Genomic DNA, 21,492 nt, shown 5'->3' on the forward strand with positions numbered 1-21,492 from the left:
TGTAGGTGCCATTTTACTACAGTGAACTCATTGTCATGTTCAAGAAACCAATTTTAAATGATTCAAGCTTTGTGACATGGTGCATTATCCTGCTGGAAGTAGCCATCAGAGGATGGGTACATGGTGGTCATAAAGGGATGGACATGGTCAGAAACAATGCTCAGGTAGGCTGTGGTATTTCAATGATGCCCAATTAGTACTAAGGGGCCTAAAGTATGCCAAGAAAACATCCCCCACACCATTACCTCACCACCACCACCACCAGCCTGCACAGTGGTAACAAGGCATGACGGATCCAAGTTCTCATTCTGTTTACACCAAATTCTGACTCTACCATCTGAATTTCTCAACAGAAAGACCAGGCAACATGTTTACAGTCTTCAACTGTCCAATTTTGGTGAGCTCGTGCAAATTGTAGCCTCATTTTCCTATTTTTAGTGGCGATGAGTGGTACCCGGTGGCGTCTTCTGCTGGTGAAGCCCATCCGCCTCAAGGTTGTTCGTGTTGTGGCTTCACAAATGCATTGCTGTATACCTCGGCTGTAACGAGTGGTTATTTGAGTCAAAGTTGATCTTCTATCAGCTGGAATCAGTCGGTCCATTCTCCTCTGACCTCTAGCATCAACAAGGCATTTTTGCCCCCCAGGACTGCCACATACTGGATGTTTTACATTTTTCAGACCATTCTTTGTAAACCCTAGAAATGGTTGTGTGAAAATCACAATAACTGAGCAGATTGTGAAATACTCAAACAGCCCGTCTGGCACCAACAAACATGCCACACTCAAAGTTGCTTAGATCACCTTTCTTTCCCATTCTGACATTCAGTTTGGAGTTCAGGGGATTGTCTAGACCTGGATGACACCCCTAAACGCATTGAAGCAGCTGCCATGTGATTGGTTGATTAGATAATTGTATTAACGAGAAATCTTACAGGTGTTCTTAATAATCCTTTAGGTGTGTGTATATGGACCTAACATATTTCAAAAAATGCAAGTAAAAACGGTTTTGGGTGGCAGGGCACCTTTAAAATGTTTTCAGACCCATATATCAGTTTGTACTGTAGAGGAAGTTTTTTCTCGTCAGCAGCAGGAGTGTGTATCAATGAACACAAGATGAGACAAATTAAAGACTATTTGAGAATTAAACCAAAGTTTGGTCTTTGAGTATTTATTATATTTGCAAATATAGAGAATCACAAATTCACAGGTACAATCACCACGTCTGAAAAAGTCTTCCTAACTAGAAACCTAAATGTCAAAACATCATATAGTGAAAAACTCCGTTAAGCCACCCCTCTTAATTTATCTTTAGCATGGCCATTGTTGAAAAGAGACATTATTAACAGTCACACCATTGTAACACCTTCCCCTCTGCTCCTGTTCTTAACCTTAGCCTAAACGACAGTTTATCTCAGGAGACAGAAGGAGACACGGTTCAGACCAGAGAGTTTATGGCCTTCTTCATTTTATCTGCTAAAAGTAAACAGTATGAGAGACTGAGGTCTTCTCAACAAGAAATAGCTTTAGCTAGACTCAAAGTTCACGGTTGCCAGCTGTTTCACTACGAGCCTTTTGAATCTACACATGAACAAAATTAATAATCTTTAGAATATTAAAACAATCATTAAAATAATAAAATTCGCCATTATAGTACTTTGTACTCAAATTTGGAGATCGGATTCTGCTCCTCAATCACAAAAGAGTAATTGAGAAAAACAATTATTTCGCACTTTACATTTTGCAAGTACAGTATTATTTTTTATAGTTTTACTTCCTGGAGTTTGTTAAGTGTGGAAAATACTAAATACTTTCACCACGTAAACGGATGTTTGAAATCAAACCCCAATCTTTTCCCTAATCTTAGTTGTTTTGGTGTCTAAACTAAAGTGTTGTAGTCAATTTTTATTGGCTAAACTCAAATGCCACAAAAATGACAGTAGTCACATTAGAGCTGAAGATCTTTGCCCGAACCCGACGGGACCAGACCTATAGCCTACATTAGCCATGAATAAATGATGTTAAAAATGTATAAATGACTCATTCTTGACAATAGGGAAAAGAGCTGTGTGCGTGCACACATTTTAATAACGTCAGGCTGTAAATGGGTTTGGGCATTTAAAAAACTGTCAATCAAAATGTACTCGTCAGGCTCGGGCCTTGTCGGGCCTAACTTTTAAGGCCCGATTACAGCTCTACGTCACATGACCGGCCCGCGGAGGTCTAATTTCGTAGGATATCATATGAAATGAGGATTAAATATGAACCTAAAAAGGCAAATTTAACCACAAATATATTTATATTTCACAAATTAAAGTTTTAAATCCAAGTTTAATTCTGTAAATACATTGCTTATCCCTGGTGCTGTCCTCGGGTCAAATTTGACCCATATGTATATCAGAATTATGAGTTTCTTTGAACCAAATTGCCCCAAAGTAACATGAATGCGTGGATGTACATTGTATTGCATGTAACATTCTTGGCAGGTAAAATTAATGTTTACTTTTATTGAATTGTGGGTGTTTTTTTTCTCCAATTTTGCAGCATTTTAAATAAACTGTGATCCATTCAACATCCTCTGATCTTAACTATCAGTCAAATAATCCACAATTTCAGTTTAAAAAAAAAAAAAAAGGTAATTATGTCATTTAAATTATGTTTATTGACCTTGTATTTAAAAAAGCAACGAAAAAAATGACAAATGTTTCAAAAATTTTCAAAAAACATTGGAAAAAGAGCCAAAAAAAGTTAATTTGCAATTTTTACCCATAAGGACAACAAGTTCACGGTCTACGGGAAGACAACACAAGGGTTAAAGTAGAGAAAATTTGATTTTACATGTGCAAATATCCTTCATTAAACATTAAACAGCTGTATTTCATTTCTTTCCAGCCCCTTTACTGTTGCGAAACAAAGTGATGATCCTCTGCTTGATCTCTTTAATTTGCAGCCCGTAGATAACGGCGTTGAATGCCAGCAGAGTTGCTTCGCACAACACCGACACCACTTTCCTGTAGTCCGCCGTCCGAGGGAATCGGTGCAGGGCGATGATGATGGCGGCTGACACAAACAGGAAGACGTACACGGCCAGGTGGGTGGAACAGGTCTGTAGCGCTTTGCTGTTCAGAGATTTGTTCTTACTACGCACACACACCGCCGCAATATTCAGGTAGGTGATCGAGACGCTTCCGACCGAAATGCCGAGCAGGAGCACCGTGTAGCTGATGCCGACGATGTTGTTGACAGTAACATTTTCACAGGAGAGGTTGAACAAGGAGGCGTTGTCGCAGAACGGGTTGGGTACAACCCGCCTGCAGCGCGACAAACGGATGCTGAGTCCGACGAGCGTAGACGCTATCAACAAAGACACCGCCCACGCCGACACTGACAGCTTCACCACCATCCTGTAGGTCATGATGGAGGCGTACCGCAGCGGGTTGCAGATGGCCATGTAGCGATCGAAAGCCATGATAATCAGAACAGTGTGAGTGGTGGCCCAGTAGAAGTGAACGCAGAAGGCCTGGACGGCGCAGTGGATGTAACGAATGTACCGCTCTGAATGTGGAATGAAAATGTCTCGGAGTACGTGCGGCGTGACAATCGACGCCCCAAAAATGTCATTGATGCTCATGTTGCAGAAGAGCAGATACATGGGCTGATGGAGGCTCCTGCTCGTGAAGATCAGCGTGACCAAACTGATGTTGGACACCAATGCAAAGACGTAGATTAGCAGTAGGATGATGAAAGCAGGAATGGTGGACTGGGGGGAGATGTTTAACCCCTCCAGGAGCAGGATGTCCTCGTTTAATGTCTGGTTCTCCATATCTGTGTAAAACTGCACAAGAGCAGCGTTTTCCCTAGATTTGTGACAGGGTTAGGTGCAATAAAGAACATGTAATTTCACATAATTTTGAACCAATATTATTAGCTGACTGTGTACAAACATTTGGGAAAGCTGGAGCAGATAACAAAAAGTTTAAAGTCTGATTTTCCATATCTGTGTAAACTGCAGGAGTTCCCACTTTCTCCCCTTTTTCTGTTGTCAGCTCAAATAAAGGCCAAAAAATTTGCAAAATATAACCTTAAAAAAATATGAAACTGCATAGTTTTCCCTAGATTTCTGGAAGGGCTAGGTGCACATATTTAGCCATGGGTTTTGGAGGAAAATGTTAAATATTTTCAATAAAAAAAGCAAAAAAAGCAAATGCAAGTTTGAGTACGCAAGTCTATGCACCAATATAATGCTATGTAATTAAGCCTGGAAAAAGTTTTTTTATTTAAAGTAGTATATTTGTTTTTTTTCCCGAAGGAAATGTAATCTGCAGTAGGCATCAAATCACATCAAGGTCCATGGCAAAATACACAATGATTCCACAGCACAAATGAAAAACAAGGTACAATTACCACACTGAACCAGAAGCTAAAAAACAAACTCAAAACATTAGAAACAGCACAGTAAATTATAAATGTTATGTTAAATAAAGTGCTGTGAAAGGGTAAGACATGGTTAGAAAAGTACAAATGAATGGAATAAAGTAATAAATAATCAATCCAAGCTATCTCGGAAGGATCCAAATAAAAGCAAAGCAACTTAGTGAAGAAGTGTTAGGGTTAGGGTTAGGGGGTTGGGGTTTGGGTTAGGGTTAGAAAAGTACAAATGAATAAAGAAAGAAATAATGAATCCAAGCTGTCTCTCAAGGATACAAATACTTCAGTTTTGATTAATTTGGTGTAGATGAAGTGGCACAAATCATAGGCTTAGGTGATTCGCCTAAAAGCCTGAAAATGTTAAGAAAAATGCTGCGAGTCTCTGTGAAATAACAACAAAGATTCTTACATGAATGACAGCTGCAATGCAAACAGCTGCAGATCAGTTATCATCCAGACTTGACCGAGTTTCTTCATCAGAGTCATGAAAATCTGTGATTCTGTAATTAGTTATAAGTCATATCTTGCACTAAACCATTCAGCTTTTTCCTCTTGTTGTTTAAACAGTTATTCAACAGTATTACTTACTTGACAATAAAACCTTTTCTGAGTCTGATTGTGAAAATGATCCCAACGATTTCCATTCAGTGATCTATACACATTTTACATTTGTGAAGAAAACAAACCACTGGATAAAAGTGACACAAAAGCTACAGGATAGATAAGATACAGTTCTCATTAAGACTACACATCAAAATATTTCAACGTTTTTGACACTTTTAATGTTTATTTTACATGTCAACAGTAGTCAACCGAACTGGGAGAAGCATTTCAACATAGCTGGAGAAGTAAATCTAAATGTAAAGACTTAACTTTTCCCCACGTCTCACATTTAATTTCTTAAGAGCGAATTTAATCGACTGTCAAATGTACAAGCAAAAGAAGGACACATCTGTTAACATTAATGTTTCTGCTGCTTTGGGAAAAAAAGCCAGGTATTGCAAAGGTACATTCACATAATACTTTTTACTGCTGTAGAGGGTGCAAAGTGTTTTTTAGTATTACCTTGTAATCCACCCCGTACAAGAACTGAAACAACAGCAACACTTTTATGTAGTGTGTTAGAGGCCTACAGCTGACGCATCACACGCACAGGTTGTCTGTCACTTGGCAACCACTCAGCTTCTGTGTATCTAAAGAAACTTATGGGTTTTTTTCAGTTAAAAGTTTTTGCCAATGTAAAGGCCTACACCTACAGTATCTCTCTCCCATAGATTAAGAGAGTTATTTGTTCTTTTTAGGGATGCAACTATTGATTATTTTCATAGTCCAATAATGTGTGGATTCTTTTCTAGATGAACGGATTAGTTGTTTCGTTTCTAACATGTCAGAAAATGGTGGGAAATGTCAATCACTGTTTCCCAAAGCCCAAGATCAAATATGACCCGAGGACAAAATGAGGGTTAACCTTCATGTTGTCCTTGGGGTCAAATTTGACACATTCTCAAAACGTCTACAGTGGGGGAAATAAGTATTTGACCCCTTGCTGATTTTGCAGGTTTGCCCACTTACAAAGAATGCAAAAATCTACAATTTTAATCATATGTACATTCTAACAGTGAAAGACAGAATCCCAAAGAAAATTCCAGAAAATCACATCATATGAATTTATTAAAATTGATAACCATCTGATGAGGAAAAACAAGTATTTGACCCCCTGGACAAACAGCATGTTAATATTTTGTAGAAAAGCCATTATTGGCCAGCACAGATGTCAAACGGTTTTTATAGTTGGTGACAAGGTTTATGCACATTTCGGCAGGGATGTTGGCCCACTCCTCCCTGCAGACAGCCTCCAAATCATTCAGGTTCCGAGGTTGTCGCCTGGCAACTCGAATTTTAAGCTCCCTCCAAAGATTTTCAATCGGATTCAGGTCTGGAGACTGGCTAGGCCACTCCAGAACCTTGATGTGCTTCTTCTTCAGCCACTGTTTTGTTGCTTTGGCGGTGTGCTTAGGGTCGTTGTCGTGCTGAAATCCTCGACCCATCTTCAGCTCTCTCACTGAGGGAAGGAGATGTCGGTCCAGAATTCCACGATACATGGCCCCGTCCATCCTCCCCTCAATACGATGGAGTTGTCCCGTCCCCTTGGTTGAAAAGCACCCCCAAAGCATGATGTTGCCACCACCATGCTTGACGGTGGGGATGGTGTTCTTTGGGTTGTACTCGGTGTTCTTTGCCCTCCTAACACGACGAGTTGAGTTGAGACCAAAAAGTTCTATTTTGGTCTCATCTGACCACATCACCTTCTTCCAGGCCTCTTCTGAGTCGTCCAGGTGGTGAATGGCGAACTTCATGCGGGCCTGTACATGTTTCTTCTTGAGCAGGGGGACCTTGCGTGCGCTGCAGGATTTCAATCCATGACGGCGTAGTGTGTTACCAGTGTTTCCCAAAGCCCAAGATCAAGATTAATTATTGTAACACAAGCTGGGGAATTTGTCTTGAGCACTTAACCCATGCTGTTGAAAAAAAAAAAAAAAACACAGAAACAAACATGTACAACATGATACAAAATCCTAATGCTGTCAATCAGTGCATATAGTTAAACATTACTAAAAAAATTAATAATAAAAGTGAATAATTATCACTGCAGTGACCAGAAGCCCAAGATGAGGTCCTCAAATCTGTTGCTTTGTCCACAACTCGAAGATATTCAGTTTACTGTCCCAGAGGAGAGAAGAAACTAGAAAAATATTCACATTTAACAAGCTGACATCACACGACACACAAGTTTCATGAAAATTTATTCGAACCAATTAATTGATTATCAAAATACTTAGTTAGCGATTAATTTACAATTTAAATGTCTTGGACAGCAGGTTCTTGGGTTGCCAACACAAGTTCTGTCATCCATCTTTGGCCTAGGCTAGCGGTTCTCAAACATATCACTCAAAGAGTCGCATTTGATTTTTTTATTACAGGTCAGAGGTCCGGATCAATTGGCAATAACCGAGATATTTTCATTCCACATTTAGAGCGGTACATTCGTTACGTCAACTGCGCTGTCCAGGCCTTCTTTGTTCACATCTATGCGGCCACCACTCATACTGTTCTGATTATCATGGCTTTCGATTGCTACATGGCCATCTGCAACCCACTGCGGTACGCCTCCATCATGACGAGATGGTGGTGAAGCCTCCTTGTTCAACCTCTCCTGTGAGGTTACTGTCAACAACATTGTCGGCATCGGCTACACTGTGCTCCTGCTCGGCTTCTCCATCGGCAGCGTCTCGATCACCTACCTGAATATTGCGGCGTAAGAACAAAGCTCTGAACAGCAAAGCGCTGCAGACCTGTTCCACCCACCTGGCCGTGTACGTCTTCCTGCTTTTTCAGCCACCGTCATCATCGCCCTGCATCAATTCCCTCGGACCACAGGAAAGTGGTGTCGTTGTTATGCAAAGCGACTCTGCCGGCATTCAACACCGTTATCTACGGGCTGCAAATTAAAAAGATTAAACAGAGGATCATCACTTTGTTTCGCAACAGTAAAGGGGCTGGAAAGAATTGAAATACAGCTGTTTAATGTTTAATGAAGGATATTTGCACATGTAAAAACTATTTTTTTCTACTTTAACACTTGTGTTGTCTTCCTGTAGACCGTGAACTTGATGTCCTTCTGGGTCAAAATTGCAAATTAACTTTTTTTGATGCTTTTTGAGACGTTTTTGTCACTTTTTTCGACGCTTTTTAAATACATGGTGAATAAACATAATTTAAGTTTATGTTTAGAACATTTTTTATTTTATTTTGACTGATAGTTAAGATCAGAGGATGTTGAATGGATTACAGTTTATTTCAAATGCTGTGAAATTGTGAGAAAAAAAACACCCACAATTCAATGAAAGAAATCAGTAATTCTACCTGCCAAGAATTGTTACATGGCTTCCATACAACTTACATCCACGCATTCATGTTATTGTGGGGAAATTTGGTCCAAAGAAACCTTTAATTCTGATATATAAATGGATCAAATTTGACCTATGGACAACACAAGGTTTAAGCAATGTATTTACAGAATTAAACTTGGATTTAAAAGTTTAATTTGTGAAATATAAATATATTTGTGGTAAATTTGCCTTTTTAGGTGAAAATGTATGCACACCATTTCATATCATATTCTACGAAATTAGGCCACCGCGGGCCGGTCATGTGATGTAATCGGGCCTTAAAAGTTAGGCCCGACAAGGCCCGAGCCTGACGAGTACATTTTGATTGACAGCTTTTTAAAAGCCCAAACCCATTTACAGCCTGACATTCAAATATGCGCACGCACACAGCTCTTTTGCCTTTTGTCAAGAATGAGTCATTTATACATTTTTTTTAAATCATTTATTTATGACTAATGTAGGCTATAGCTCGGGTCCCGTCGGGTTCGGACAAAGATCTTCACTTAAGTTTAGACACCAAAACAACTAAGATTAGATTGGGGATTGGGTTTTGATTTCAAACACCCATTTACGTGGTGAGAGTATTTAGATTTTCCCCCATCTAGCGAACTCTGGGAAGTAAAACTATGAAAAATAATACTTTGCACTAAACTGCAAAATAATTGCTTTTCTCAATGACTCTGTTTTGATCGTTAGGAGCCGAATTTGCAATCCAAATTTGAATACAAAGTACATATTGATAAACAAATCTGATTTTAACAAATCAGAATGGGATCTAACAGGATGTGACTGTTTCTGTGACTTCCCGTACAGACACTAAGCTGTCTGACTTGCCAACAACATTTTGTCTCCGCCCCCTGCTGCTGCCGGTGGGAACTTGCCTATGTTCCCATATTTCTAAGATTTTTTCAAAATTAGGCCCTATGTGTATCAGATTTTATCTCCCTTTCTCCCAATTTTTTAGCCAATTACACCCAACGTATTATCCAGTAGAAATAGAATACAGATGCAATGGAATGTAACCCTAACATAGGGCCTAATTTTAAGAAAAATCTTAAAACCATTGGGCTGTGGGAACATAGGGCTGTGGGACCATTGGGCTGTGGAACCATTGGGCTGTGGGAACATAGGGCTGTGGGACCATTGGGCTGTGGGACGATTGGGCTGTGGGAACATAGGGCTGTGGGAACCTGCCCCTGCTCCCGTCCACTTTACAGACGAGGGGTCGCTCATCTCCAATGGGCCTAATGTGTCCTTTAGCGAGACAATGAACCCCAAGTTGTTCCACGGACACTGCTATGTGTCTGTCTTAGGATGGGTTGAATACATTTTACTGTATATGATTGTATGTTGTATGTGTAAGCTTATTTATAAAATATAAGCTTCTTTCTTTGTTATTTAAACAGGATTTTAGTTAAACGTTTTTTATGGCTGTCTAATTTCATGTTTTCCTTTGTATTCTCAGTCTCAGTCTTTTATTTATTGTATTTCATTTTATTGTGAAGCAATTGCGAAAAGTGCCATATAAATAAACTTTACTCATTAACTTCTTGGTGCCCACTCTCTATTCCAATATCTTAAATTAAAAACAACCTACAGGAGATACACATGCTCTGTATCAATGGGTGCCAGGCAACAGTTGACTTGTCAGCATGTGATGCTGCAGCTGAGTGCTGAATAAAAGTGTCTGCAGTTACACATCTGGTCTTAGGTGGAGGGAGGTTGTGTTTTCTCATACGTGTGTAATACAATCTGTGTTTTAATGAATTTACAGCATCTAGTGAGACAAATGTATTCTTCATTTTCTGTCGCAGCTTTGTGGAAGAGTTCTCCTGAAGTGGAGGATAACCCTAACCCTAACATGTTTCAGTAAGAAATCTAATCTGGGCACAAAACTTGCACTTTTGAATTATCTTCAAACTCTTTCAAAGTGTTAGTTGAACCAAATGATATTGCATGTTATAGATTTATTTGCAAAGTTTCTGTTTCTGCCTTCAATCAAATGCATTAGAGGTGAATGAAAGTATTCTTCATTTTCTGTCGCAGTTCTCACTGAACTGGAGGATAACGTGTTGAGAAAGAAATCTAATCTTGTGCACACTTAAGCTTTTTTAAAGTGTCGATTCACCCAAATGATATAGTAGTTATTGATTTATTTGTCACGTTTTATATGTGTCTCTGTTTCTGCCTTCTCTTGAATGAAAGTTAATCTGTGGAGCTCAGAGACATTCAACATCGATGTATCTGTCTGTCCTCAGAGAGGGATCTATCTTTTGTTGCTCTACCTGAAGTTTCTTAGATTTTTTTATCCTTTCAAAAGTGTTTTTTTGGACGTTTTTCCTAATCTGATTCAAGGCTTTCATGATAGACGAATGTTGAAGCTGATTGACTTGACGTCTTTTGTGAGAATTTCTACCAATGAAAGCTCTTTTTTAGTGTAACTGGGACATTGTTTCTGGAAACAGCCGTTCCAGGGACAATTTGGGAAATCTTTAAATGCAATTTTAAGCAAAGAAATAATGCTGTTTTGTAATATAGATGAATGATGGAGAAAATCTGATTTAATGTGTTGGATGCCTCTGTAACAAAATCATGATAACGGTTTAGAATAACAAAGTTGAGGAAGAGTTTTATTTAGTCGAGGACAGCCCGACTTCTCTCAAACTTATTCTTTATAAGAAAAAAAACCTTGAGATTAAATGAGTACGTTTTTTACATCATATAAGTTGAAAAGAAATTAATTTTTTTCCAGATCTGTCGATTAAATCAACCAATTGGTCAGTCAACTATGATTTGTTTTAATTGATGACAGCCCTAATTAAAGGAAATGGTTTAGTGATGAACTCAGTTACACTCAAGTTGTTGGCTATCTTTATTATTTGACATTGGCGGGGGGAAAGCATACGGCTATCTCCTAACTCAAACAATTTCTAACCTTTTAAAGAGTCACAGTGAGATCTTGTGGAGATACTCAGTTTTACAGATCTGTTGATTTAAATCAAAACAATTACTTCAGGCGAGGAAAGCCCTAGAGTTTTTTTTAAAGAGTCACAGTTAAATCGTGTTGCTTTTGTTACTTTAACTGCATATACATACAACTGCAGATATACATTCAGTCTTTATCCTGACACAACAAATCAGAAATGGAAAACAACACTTTTGTTGGGGATATTCTAATCTTAGAGGGGTTAAACGTAATTTCCCAGGGTTTAATTCCCACCTTCATCTTCCTCCTCCTCATCTACATCTTCATCTTGGTGTCCAACATTGGCCTGGTGGTGTTGATATTTCGGAGCAAGAGCCTCCAGCAGCCCATGTATCTGCTCGTCTGCAACATGAGCATCAATGATGTCTTTGGGGCGACAGTAATTATACCTCATGTCCTCCAAGATCTTTTAATTTCAGACTCAGAACGGTACATTCATTACATTGACTGTGCCTTCCAGGCGTTTTGTGTTCATCTCCATGTGGGTGCTTCTCACACGGTGCTCATGATCATGGCTTTTGATCGTTATGTGGCCATCTGCAACCCGCTGCGGTACGCCGCTGTCATGACCAACAGGATGGTGGTGTTGCTGTCGGTGGCAGCGTGGGGAACGATCTTCGTGCTGGTGGCGATTCTCGTGGGGCTCAGCATCCGTCTGTCACGCTGCAGGTCAGTTATCTTCAACCCGTTTTGCGACAATGCGTCCTTGTTCAAACTGTCTTGTGAAAGCATTCTCGTCAATAACATCTACGGTCTTGGCTACACAGTGGTGCTGCTGGGCTCGTCCCTCAGCAGCGTAACACTCACCTACCTAAGGATCGCCATGGTGTGTTTGAGTAGTAAAAACAAAGCTCTGAACAGCAAAGCGCTGCAGACCTGCACCACTCATCTGGTCGCATACATCATCTTCATGGTGTCCGGCTTCCTCATTGTGATCCTGCACCGCTTCCCTCTTCTGGCCGACCTCAGGAAAGCGGCGTCCGTCGTGGGACATGTTGTCCTGCCGGCCCTGAACGCTGCTATCTATGGTCTGCAAAATAAAGAGGTCCGGCAGATCATTAAAACTTTGTTTCATATCAATAAAGTAACTTGACATGTTGCATGTTTTGTCCTCTTCTACTTGTATATTTTATACTTGTATCTTTTTTTTAAATAATTTTCATTGTTGATTAATGGGTGGATTATTCTCTGGATAAATGGATTATCTATGAACTAGTTTGGTCTCTAAAATGTCAGAAAATTGGTGACAAATGTGGATCAGTGTTTACCAAAGTCCAAGATGACGTCCTCAAATGTCTTTTTGTGTACCCAACTCAAAGATATTCAGTTTCAACCCAGTCTCACGGCAGTTCGTGAAATGTTCATGTAATTTAATCTATTGATTTGTGTACAAGGACATGTTTATCTAATTTTTTTGTGATGGTCACCACGTTTTTAAACTAATGTATTTCAATTGGAAGCATCTTTCGTGATCACAGCATGATTCTTTCTGCCAGTCGGGCTGCAGCAGAGAAGCTGTATACAGCTTTGCTATTATTGGCATTTTTAGACCTACAACCGCTGTTTTAGCGTACATTTCCATGACACGCGGGACAACAATGGGACGGTTGGGTTTAGGTAAATATGAACGGGACTGTTGGATTTAGGTAAAGAAGAACGTGACGGTTGGGTTTAGGAAACGTGACACGCGGGACACGATCCCCAGTCTCCTGGGTGAAAGGCCTGTGTTGTTTGACCCATCTACCACCCCACACAACCTCCCTCTGCGGATTTTCATACTACGCCATCTTCTCATTGACTTTACATTGGCATGGTTTTCCAAAGAATTGTGCTGTGATCACAAAAGATGATTCCAATTGAAATAAATTAGTTTAAAAAATGTGCTGACCATCACGAAAAAAACGAGATAAACATGTCTTTGTACACAAATCAATAGATTAAATTACTTGAACATTTCACAAACTGCCATGAGACTTGGCTGTTTTTATTGTCACAGAGAGAATTAACTAGAACGTAACGTAAAAATTCTCAAACTGATGATAGTTGCAGATTAATTTAATAGTTGACAACTAAATCTTTGCAGCTCTAATTTGAGATAATCTGTGAAATTATGGTACTGTTTGAGCAAGGTAAATGACTAACACTGTACATACACCGTAAGAGATACACCGTAAAAATATTTTGTCAGCTGGGATGACAAAGAATCCTGAAAAATAACTGGAAAAGACTTAAAAAATACAGTAAAATTCCAGAAAATCACATCATATGAATTTATTAAAATTGATAACCATCTGATGAGGAAGAACAAGTATTTGACCCCCTGGACAAACAGCAAGTATTCTGGCTCCTACAAGCCAGTTAGTCTTTCTTTAAGACACAGCCCCAATCCGAACCAATTATCTACATCAAATACACCTGCCTCACCTCATTACCTGTATAAAAGACACCTGTCAACACCCAAACAACCAGCATCCAACATCACCACCATGGGCAAGACCAAAGAGCTTTCTACGGACATCAGGGACAAGATTGTTGATCTGCACAAGGCTGGGATGGGCTACAAGAGAATCGGAAATCAACTTGGAGAGAAAAGATCAACTGTCGGTGCAGTTATCAGGAAATGGAAGAAGCACCACACCACCGCCAACCTCCCTCGGTCTGGGCCTCCACACAAGATCTTGCCTCGTGGGGTGTCCCTGATCATGCGAACGGTGAGGAATCATCCCAAAACCACAAGGGGGAACTGATGAATCAACTGAAGGCAGCTGGGACCACAGTTACAAAAGAAACGGTTGGTAACACTCACGCCATCATGGATTGAAATCCTGCAGCGCACGCAAGGTCCCCTGCTCAAGAAGAAACATGTACAGGCCCGCATGAAGTTCGCCATTCACCACCTGGACGACTCAGAAGAGGCCTGGAAGAAGGTGATGTGGTCAGATGAGACCAAAATAGAACTTTTTGGCCTCAACTCAACTCGTCGTGTTTGGAGGGCAAAGAACACCGAGTACAACCCAAAGAACACCATCCCACCGTCAAGCATGGTGGTGGCAACATCATGCTTTGGGGGTGCTTTTCAGCCAAGGGGACGGGACAACTCCATCGTATTGAGGGGAGGATGGACGGGGGCCATGTATTGTGGAATTCTGGGCCGACATCTCCTTCCCTCAGTGAGAGAGCTGAAGATGAGTCGAGGATGGGTGTTTCAGTACGACAACGACCCTAAGCACACCGCCAAAGCAACAAAAGAGTGGCTGAAGAAGAAGCACATCAAGGTTCTGGAGTGGCCTAGCCAGTCTCCAGACCTGAACCGATTGAAAATCTTTAGAGGGAGCTTAAAATTCGAGTTGCCAGGCGACAACCTCGGAACCTGAATGATTTGGAGGCTGTCTGCAGGGGAGGGTGGGCCAACATCCCTGCCGAAATGTGCACAAACCTTGTCACCAACTATAAAAACCGTTTGACATCTGTGCTGGCCAATAATGGCTTTTCTACAAAATATTAACATGCCGTTTGTCCAGGGGGTCAAATACTTGTTTTTCCTCATCAGATGGTTATCAATTTTAATAAATTCATATGATGTGATTTTCTGGAATTTTCTTTGGGATTCTGTCTTTCACTGTTAGAATGTACATATGATTAAAATTGTAGATTTTTGCATTCTTTGTAAGTGGGCAAACCTGCAAAATCAGCAAGGGGTCAAATACTTATTTCCCCCACTGTACATTGGCTAAACACTTTAACTGAAAAAGTTTCTTTGGATACACAGAAGATGAGTGGTTGCCAAGTGACAGATAACCTGTGCGTGTGATGCGTCAGCTGTAGGCCTCTACCGCACTACATAAAAGTGTTGCTGTTGTTTCAGTTCTGGTACGGGGTTGATTACAAGGTAATGCCAACAAACACACTGCACCCTCTACAGCAGTAAAAAGTATTATATAATACCTGGCTTTTTTTTGAAAGCAGCAGAAACATTAATGTTGACAGATGTATCCTTCTTTTGCTTGTAAATTTGACAGTGAGTCCTTACTGAAGTGGAACGATTCAATCTGCTCTTAAGAAACGAAATGTGAGACGTGGGGAAAAGTTAAGTCTTTACATTTAGATTTACTTCTCCAGCTATGTTGAAATGTTAGGTTGACTAATGTTGACACGTAAAAAAACGTTAAAAGTGTTAAAAACATTGAAATATTTTGACTTGTAGTCTTGATTAGAACTGTTTCTTATCTAACCTGTAGTTTTTGTGTCACTTTTTATCCAGTGGTTTGTTTTTTTCACAAATGTAAAATGTGTATAACTCACTGAATGGTAATCGTTGGGATCATTTTCACAATAAGAATCAGAAAAGGATTTATTGCCAAGTAAGTAAAGCTTGCAAGGAATTTGCCTTGGTGGATGTAGCATACATAAACATGAACATATCAGAAGGAAATAACTGTTGAATAACTGTTTAAAGAACAAGATGAAAAAGCTGAATGGTTTAGTGCAAGATATGACTTAGATTTTAATCACATTGATGAAGAAACTCGGTCAAGTCTGGATAATAACTGATATGCAGCTGTTTGCATTGCAGCTGTCATTCATGTAAGAATCTTTGTTGTTATTTCACAGAGACTCGCAGGGCTTCCCCTAACATTTTCAGGCTTTTAGGCGAATCAACAGAGCCTATGTTTTGGGCCACTTCATCTACACCGAATGAATGTAAAACTAAAGTGGAGAAAATCAAAACTAGAGATGTTCTGACTCAAATTATTCCTTTCCTGATACAGTTTCTGACACCTGAAGTTGCGTATCGGTCGATACATCTAAAATAATATAAGTATAACCCTAATATAACCTGTGTGGATATGATATGGTTGCTTTAATTGTTGTAATTTCTGGTTTGGGTAATAACGCTTTTAAAACATGAATGCCATAAAACTTGCTTTTATTATCTAGTTTTGTCTTCTTCACTAAGTTGCTAGCTTTTATTTGGATCCTTGCAAGATAGCTTGGATAATTTATTTCTTGATTCCATTCATTTCTACTTTTCTAACCCTCTCTTACCCTTTCACAGCACTTTAATTTAACATAACATGTATAATTTACTGTGCTATTTCTAATGTTTTAATTTTGTTTTTTAGCTTCTGGTTCAGTGTGGTAGTTGTACCTTGTTTTTCATTTGTGGCGTGGAATCTTTCTGTATTTTGTTGCTGTTGTCAATAATGTATGTTTGTCAAAGACCTTGATGTGATTTGATGCCTGCTGCAGATTACATTCCCTTCGGGATAAGTTAAAGTTGAAGAACAATCAGTCATAACGGGATAAAAAAAGACAAATATACTACTTTAAATATATTTATTTTTTCCAGGCTTAAAAACATATGATTAGATTGGTGCATAGACTTGCGTACTCGAAATTGCATGTTTTTTTATTGAAAAAACATAACATTTTCCTCCAAAACCCATGGCTAAATATGTGCACCTAGCCCTTCCACAAATCTAGGGTAAACAATGCAGTTTCTTCTTTTTTTAAGGTTATATTTTGGACATTTTTGGCCTTTATTTGAGCTGACAACAGAAAAAGGGGAGAGAGGGGGAACCCCTGCAGTTTACACAGAAATGGAAAACCAGACCTGAAGACTTTAAACTTTTTGTTATCTGCTCTAGCTTTTTCAACGTTTTGTACAAGGTCAGCTAATAATATTGGTTCAAAATAATGTGAATTTACATGTTCTTTATTGCACCTAACCCTGTCACGAATCTGGGGAAAACGCTGCTCTTGTGTAGTTTTACACAGGTATGGAGAACCAGACATTAAACGAGGACATCCTGCTCCTGGAGGGGTTAAACATCTCCCCCCAGTCCAACATTCCTGCTTTCATCATCCTCCTCCTCATCTACATCTTTGCATTGGTGTCCAACATCAGTTTGGTCACGCTGATCTTCACAAGCAGGAGCCTCCATCAGCCCATGTATCTGCTCTTCTGCAACATGAGCATCAATGACATTTTTGGGGCGTCGATTGTCACGCCGCACGTACTCCGAGACATTTTCATTCCACATTCAGAGCGGTACATTCGTTACATCCACTGCGCCGTACAGGCCTTCTGTGTTCACCTCTACGCATCCACCACTCACACTGTTCTGATTATCATGGCTTTTGATCGCTACATGGCCATCTGCAACCCGCTGCGGTACGCCTCCGTCATGACCAACAGGATGGTGGTGAAGCTGTCGGTGTCGGCGTGGGCGGTGTCTTTGTTGAGTGTGTCAATGCTCGTGGGACTCAGCATCCGTTTGTCGCGCTGCAGGCGGGTTGTACCCAACCCGTTCTGCGACAACGCCTCCTTGTTCAACCTCTCCTGTGAAAATGTTACTGTCAACAACATCGTCGGCATCGGCTACACGGTGCTCCTGCTCGGCTTTTCTGTCTGCTTCGTCTCAATCACCTACCTGAATATTGCGGCGGTGTGTGTGCGCAGTAAGAACAAAGCTTTGAACAGCAAAGCGCTACAGACCTGTTCCACCCACCTGGCCGTGTACGTCTTCCTGTTTGTATCAGCCGCCGTCATCATCGCCCTGCACCGATTCCCTCGGACGGCGGACTACAGGAAAGTGGTGTCGGTGTTGTGCGAAGCAACTCTGCCGGCATTCAACGCCGTTATCTACGGGCTGCAAATTAAAGAGATCAAGCAGAGGATCATCACTTTGTTTCGCAACAGTAAAGGGGCTGGAAAGAAATGAAATACAGCTGTTTAATGTTTAATGAAGGATATTTGCACATGTAAAAACAAATTTTCTCTAATTTAAGAAATGTATTTACAGAATTAAACTTGGATTTAATTAATTAATTGAAATATGAATATATTTATGGTAAATTTGCCTTTTTAGGTGAAAATGTATGTACACCATTTCATATGATATGCTACGAAATTAGGCCACCGTGGTCTGGTCATGTGACGCTGGCTATAGAGCACAGTGAGCTGCCAGTCATTTTAGCGACCGTGGCACTTGACTTTAGCCAAAAAAACGTGACTGCAACAGTGTAGAGTGTAGACACCAAATCGACTAAGATTATGGAAAAGATTGGGGTTTGATTTAAAACACCCGCTTACGTGGTGAAATTATTTAGTTTTTTCCCCAGGTAGCGAACTCTGGGAAGCAAAACTATTAAAAATAATATTTTACTTGCAAAATGTAAAGTGCAAAATAATTGCTTTTCTCGATGACCCTGTTTTGATCGATAGGAGCCGAATCCAAATTCGCGATCCAAATTCGAGTACAAAGTACTCTGATAAGATTTTAACAAATCAGAATGGAATCTAACAGGATGTGATGTTTCTGTGACTTCCCGTACAGACCAACCTGGTCTTACAGAATTCTGTGAAATGAGCACGGCCGAACAGACAAAACTGAGGTGGTTGTTTTTGGAGCAAAAGAAGAGAAAGTGAAAGTCAGTGCACAGCTTCAAATGGCCCTGTTAAAAACAACAGACAAAGCAAAAAATCTTGGTGTTGTCATGGACTCGGACCTGAATTTTAACAGTCATATTAAGACAATAACAAAATCAGCCTATTATCATTTTAAGAATATATCAAGAAATAGTGGACTTATGTCTCAGCAGAATTTGGAAAAACTTGTCCATGCTTTTATCTTTAGTAGACTTGACTACTGTAACAGCATCCTTACAGGACTGCCTAAAAAACTAATTAGACAGAGTTCTCACTAGGACATAAAAGTGGATCTCACTCCGGTTCTAAAGACTTTACATTGGCTTCCTGTGCCTCAAAGAATTGATTTCAAAATACCTATGCTGGTTTATAAATCCCTAAATGGCTTAGGACCAAAATATATCTCAGATCTGTTAGTGCATTATGACCCACCCAGACCTCTCAGGTGGTCTGAAACAGGTCTGCTCGTGGTCCCCAGAGTCAGAACTAAACAGGGAGAAGCAGCGTTCAGTTTTTATGCTCCGCATATCTGGAACAAAATACCAGAAAACTGCAGGTCCGCCCCAACTCTCAGCTCTTTTAAATCAAGGCTGAAGACCTTTCTTTTTGATGATGCTTTTCGTTAATTCTTTTACCGAACATTGAATTTTATTCTTGTATTTTATTTCGTATAAAATTTTAATACGGAATTGTAAATTTTATTTTGGGATTTTTATTCTCATATTTACTGATATACTGAACTATATTTTTATTTATGTATCTATTATGTATTTATAAAGTTAAAAAGGTCGTCACATCACGACCAAAGTCCCAAAAATAAATCTTCTCTTAAAAACTGTTGGCCAGGTATTACATTTGTATTCATTAATATTTCTATTCTTATTGTTATCCCTGTTTTGCTCTTTGTTCTTTAATGATTGATGTTTTGTGTAAAGCACTTTGAGTTGCCTTGTGCTGAAATGTGCTATATAAATAAAATTGCCTTGCCTTGCCTTGCCCAATAACCGCTGTTTCAATCAACATTTATTCACCAGATCTTCTCACGGTTTATTTGTATTTCTTTTAATTTTATTATTCCGGTCTATTTCGGCCAAGGAAGCTGGATTGCTTTGTTGTTCGTGTGTGCAAAGCCGATTTCCCACATTGCAATTAGGGGTGGAAATCACCAGAGGCCTCACGATACGATATCATCATGATACTTATGTCACGATACGATATTATTGCGATTTTAAAGATATTGAAATATTCTGCAATATATTGCAATTTATTACCTTTTTTCCAACTTCAAATTTCTTCCAATTTCAAATTATGTCCCCAAAAGGAAACTTTGTCAACATCTGTTTTATTTAAAAAGACACATTTCTCTGTTTGTTCATCTCACTTCAGTTTTATTGCTGCAAAATGGGAGACAGACTGACCAACACATATATAATAAAAGATCGATACTTGGCGTCTGTGTATCAATACAGTATTGCCACGGAAAATATTGCAATACTATGCTGTATCGATTTTTGCACACCCCTAATTGCAATGCAGGCATTCATTTCAGAGAATCAGACAGCGATCAGCGGATCTTTAACACCAGTATCGCTTCAATGTACATATGTATAATCAGTGGTTTTGTCACCAGCAACAACACGTTGCTCTGTTTTGTTCTAGTAAGTTATGTACCGTAATAACGTTTAAAACAATCAGCTGAAGACTCCGGCAGTGACGAGGTAATTACCGCACGGCATCTGTGAAAGCTTGCTGCACGTTGTAGCCTACGTGAGAATTTGTACAATAAATATACCAATAATGAAAAAATTGTGTTGAAAAATTTGTTTTGACTTGTTCTGTTGTTAAAAACAAAAAATAAACTACTTACAAAGTGAAGAATTTTTTATTTTATTTTCCATGCATTGCTATTTAAAAATATTGTGGTTGATGAATGTTAATAGCAAAGACTAAAGGAAAAAAAACCATGAGCATATGTATGTGTGGGACATAGTTTGATTTAACATCACACTGCGTTATTAGTTGTTTTAAATAAATGACTTTTGTTTTAGTTCAATTTTGTATTAGCACCATTTATCATTCAGACATACAGAACAGATTCCCCAATATGAACCTGGTAATATTGGATGGTGCACAGAACAGAGAAACACAAAATGAGCAAATATCTGACTTTTTTGAAATATCAATTTATGGTAGGCCTAACATATTAATTACTATATTCAGAAGATGATCCTCATATCAATCACCGTAGTTACAGCTTGTAGCCAAATAGCCTTCAAAATTAAGAAGGGACTCGTTTTAGGAAGCATTTCAGGGTGTAATGGGGACTCTTACTGGTTATGAAAATTAGTCACCAATATGGGGTGTCTAGTCAAGACACGGAAGGCAGGGATATTCCTTGAAGGTTTTAATATATACTTTCAAATACAGATGCACAGGCACTATATCTTTAGACACTTTACAGTGTAAGTGTGGTTCTAAAGGAAACAGAAATAATCATCAATGTTAACTAACATAAATACAGTTGAGGCTAATAACTCCCTAGTTACTTAAATATACAGTGCTCAACATGTCCTGAAAACGGAAACTACAATAAGAATGCCATAAAGCTATATAATGGAGATAAAGGCTGTCACTTACTGTAAACTCCATAATAAATTGCGAATATTAACTTATGTATATAATATAATATAATTGTAAC

The 21,492-nt window shown here is 39.3% G+C and overlaps 3 protein-coding genes and 1 pseudogene across 3 annotated transcripts; 3 read left to right on the top strand and 1 right to left on the bottom strand.

The window, feature by feature from the left end:
- Nucleotides 1–2,876: 2,876 nt before the first annotated feature.
- On the bottom strand, nt 2,877–3,821 carry LOC114566252 (olfactory receptor 52D1-like). Its single transcript, XM_028594580.1, has one exon. The coding sequence runs from the start codon at nt 3,819–3,821 to the stop codon at nt 2,877–2,879; it is 945 nt and encodes a 314-aa protein (XP_028450381.1).
- Nucleotides 3,822–5,810: 1,989 nt separating this feature from the next.
- On the top strand, nt 5,811–7,997 carry LOC114566253 (putative olfactory receptor 52P1; annotated as a pseudogene).
- A 3,438-nt stretch (nt 7,998–11,435) lies between these two features.
- LOC114566254 (olfactory receptor 5B17-like) lies at nt 11,436–12,455 on the top strand. The gene has a single exon (XM_028594581.1). It carries the CDS (start codon nt 11,520–11,522, stop codon nt 12,453–12,455), a length of 936 nt encoding a protein of 311 aa, XP_028450382.1. The 5' UTR covers nt 11,436–11,519.
- A 4,687-nt stretch (nt 12,456–17,142) lies between these two features.
- LOC114566255 (olfactory receptor 5B17-like) lies at nt 17,143–18,087 on the top strand. The gene has a single exon (XM_028594583.1). The coding sequence runs from the start codon at nt 17,143–17,145 to the stop codon at nt 18,085–18,087; it is 945 nt and encodes a 314-aa protein (XP_028450384.1).
- Nucleotides 18,088–21,492: the final 3,405 nt, after the last annotated feature.

Source organism: Perca flavescens, chromosome 13 (assembly GCF_004354835.1).
Source record: "Perca flavescens isolate YP-PL-M2 chromosome 13, PFLA_1.0, whole genome shotgun sequence".
NCBI classification, from domain to species: domain Eukaryota; kingdom Metazoa; phylum Chordata; class Actinopteri; order Perciformes; family Percidae; genus Perca; species Perca flavescens.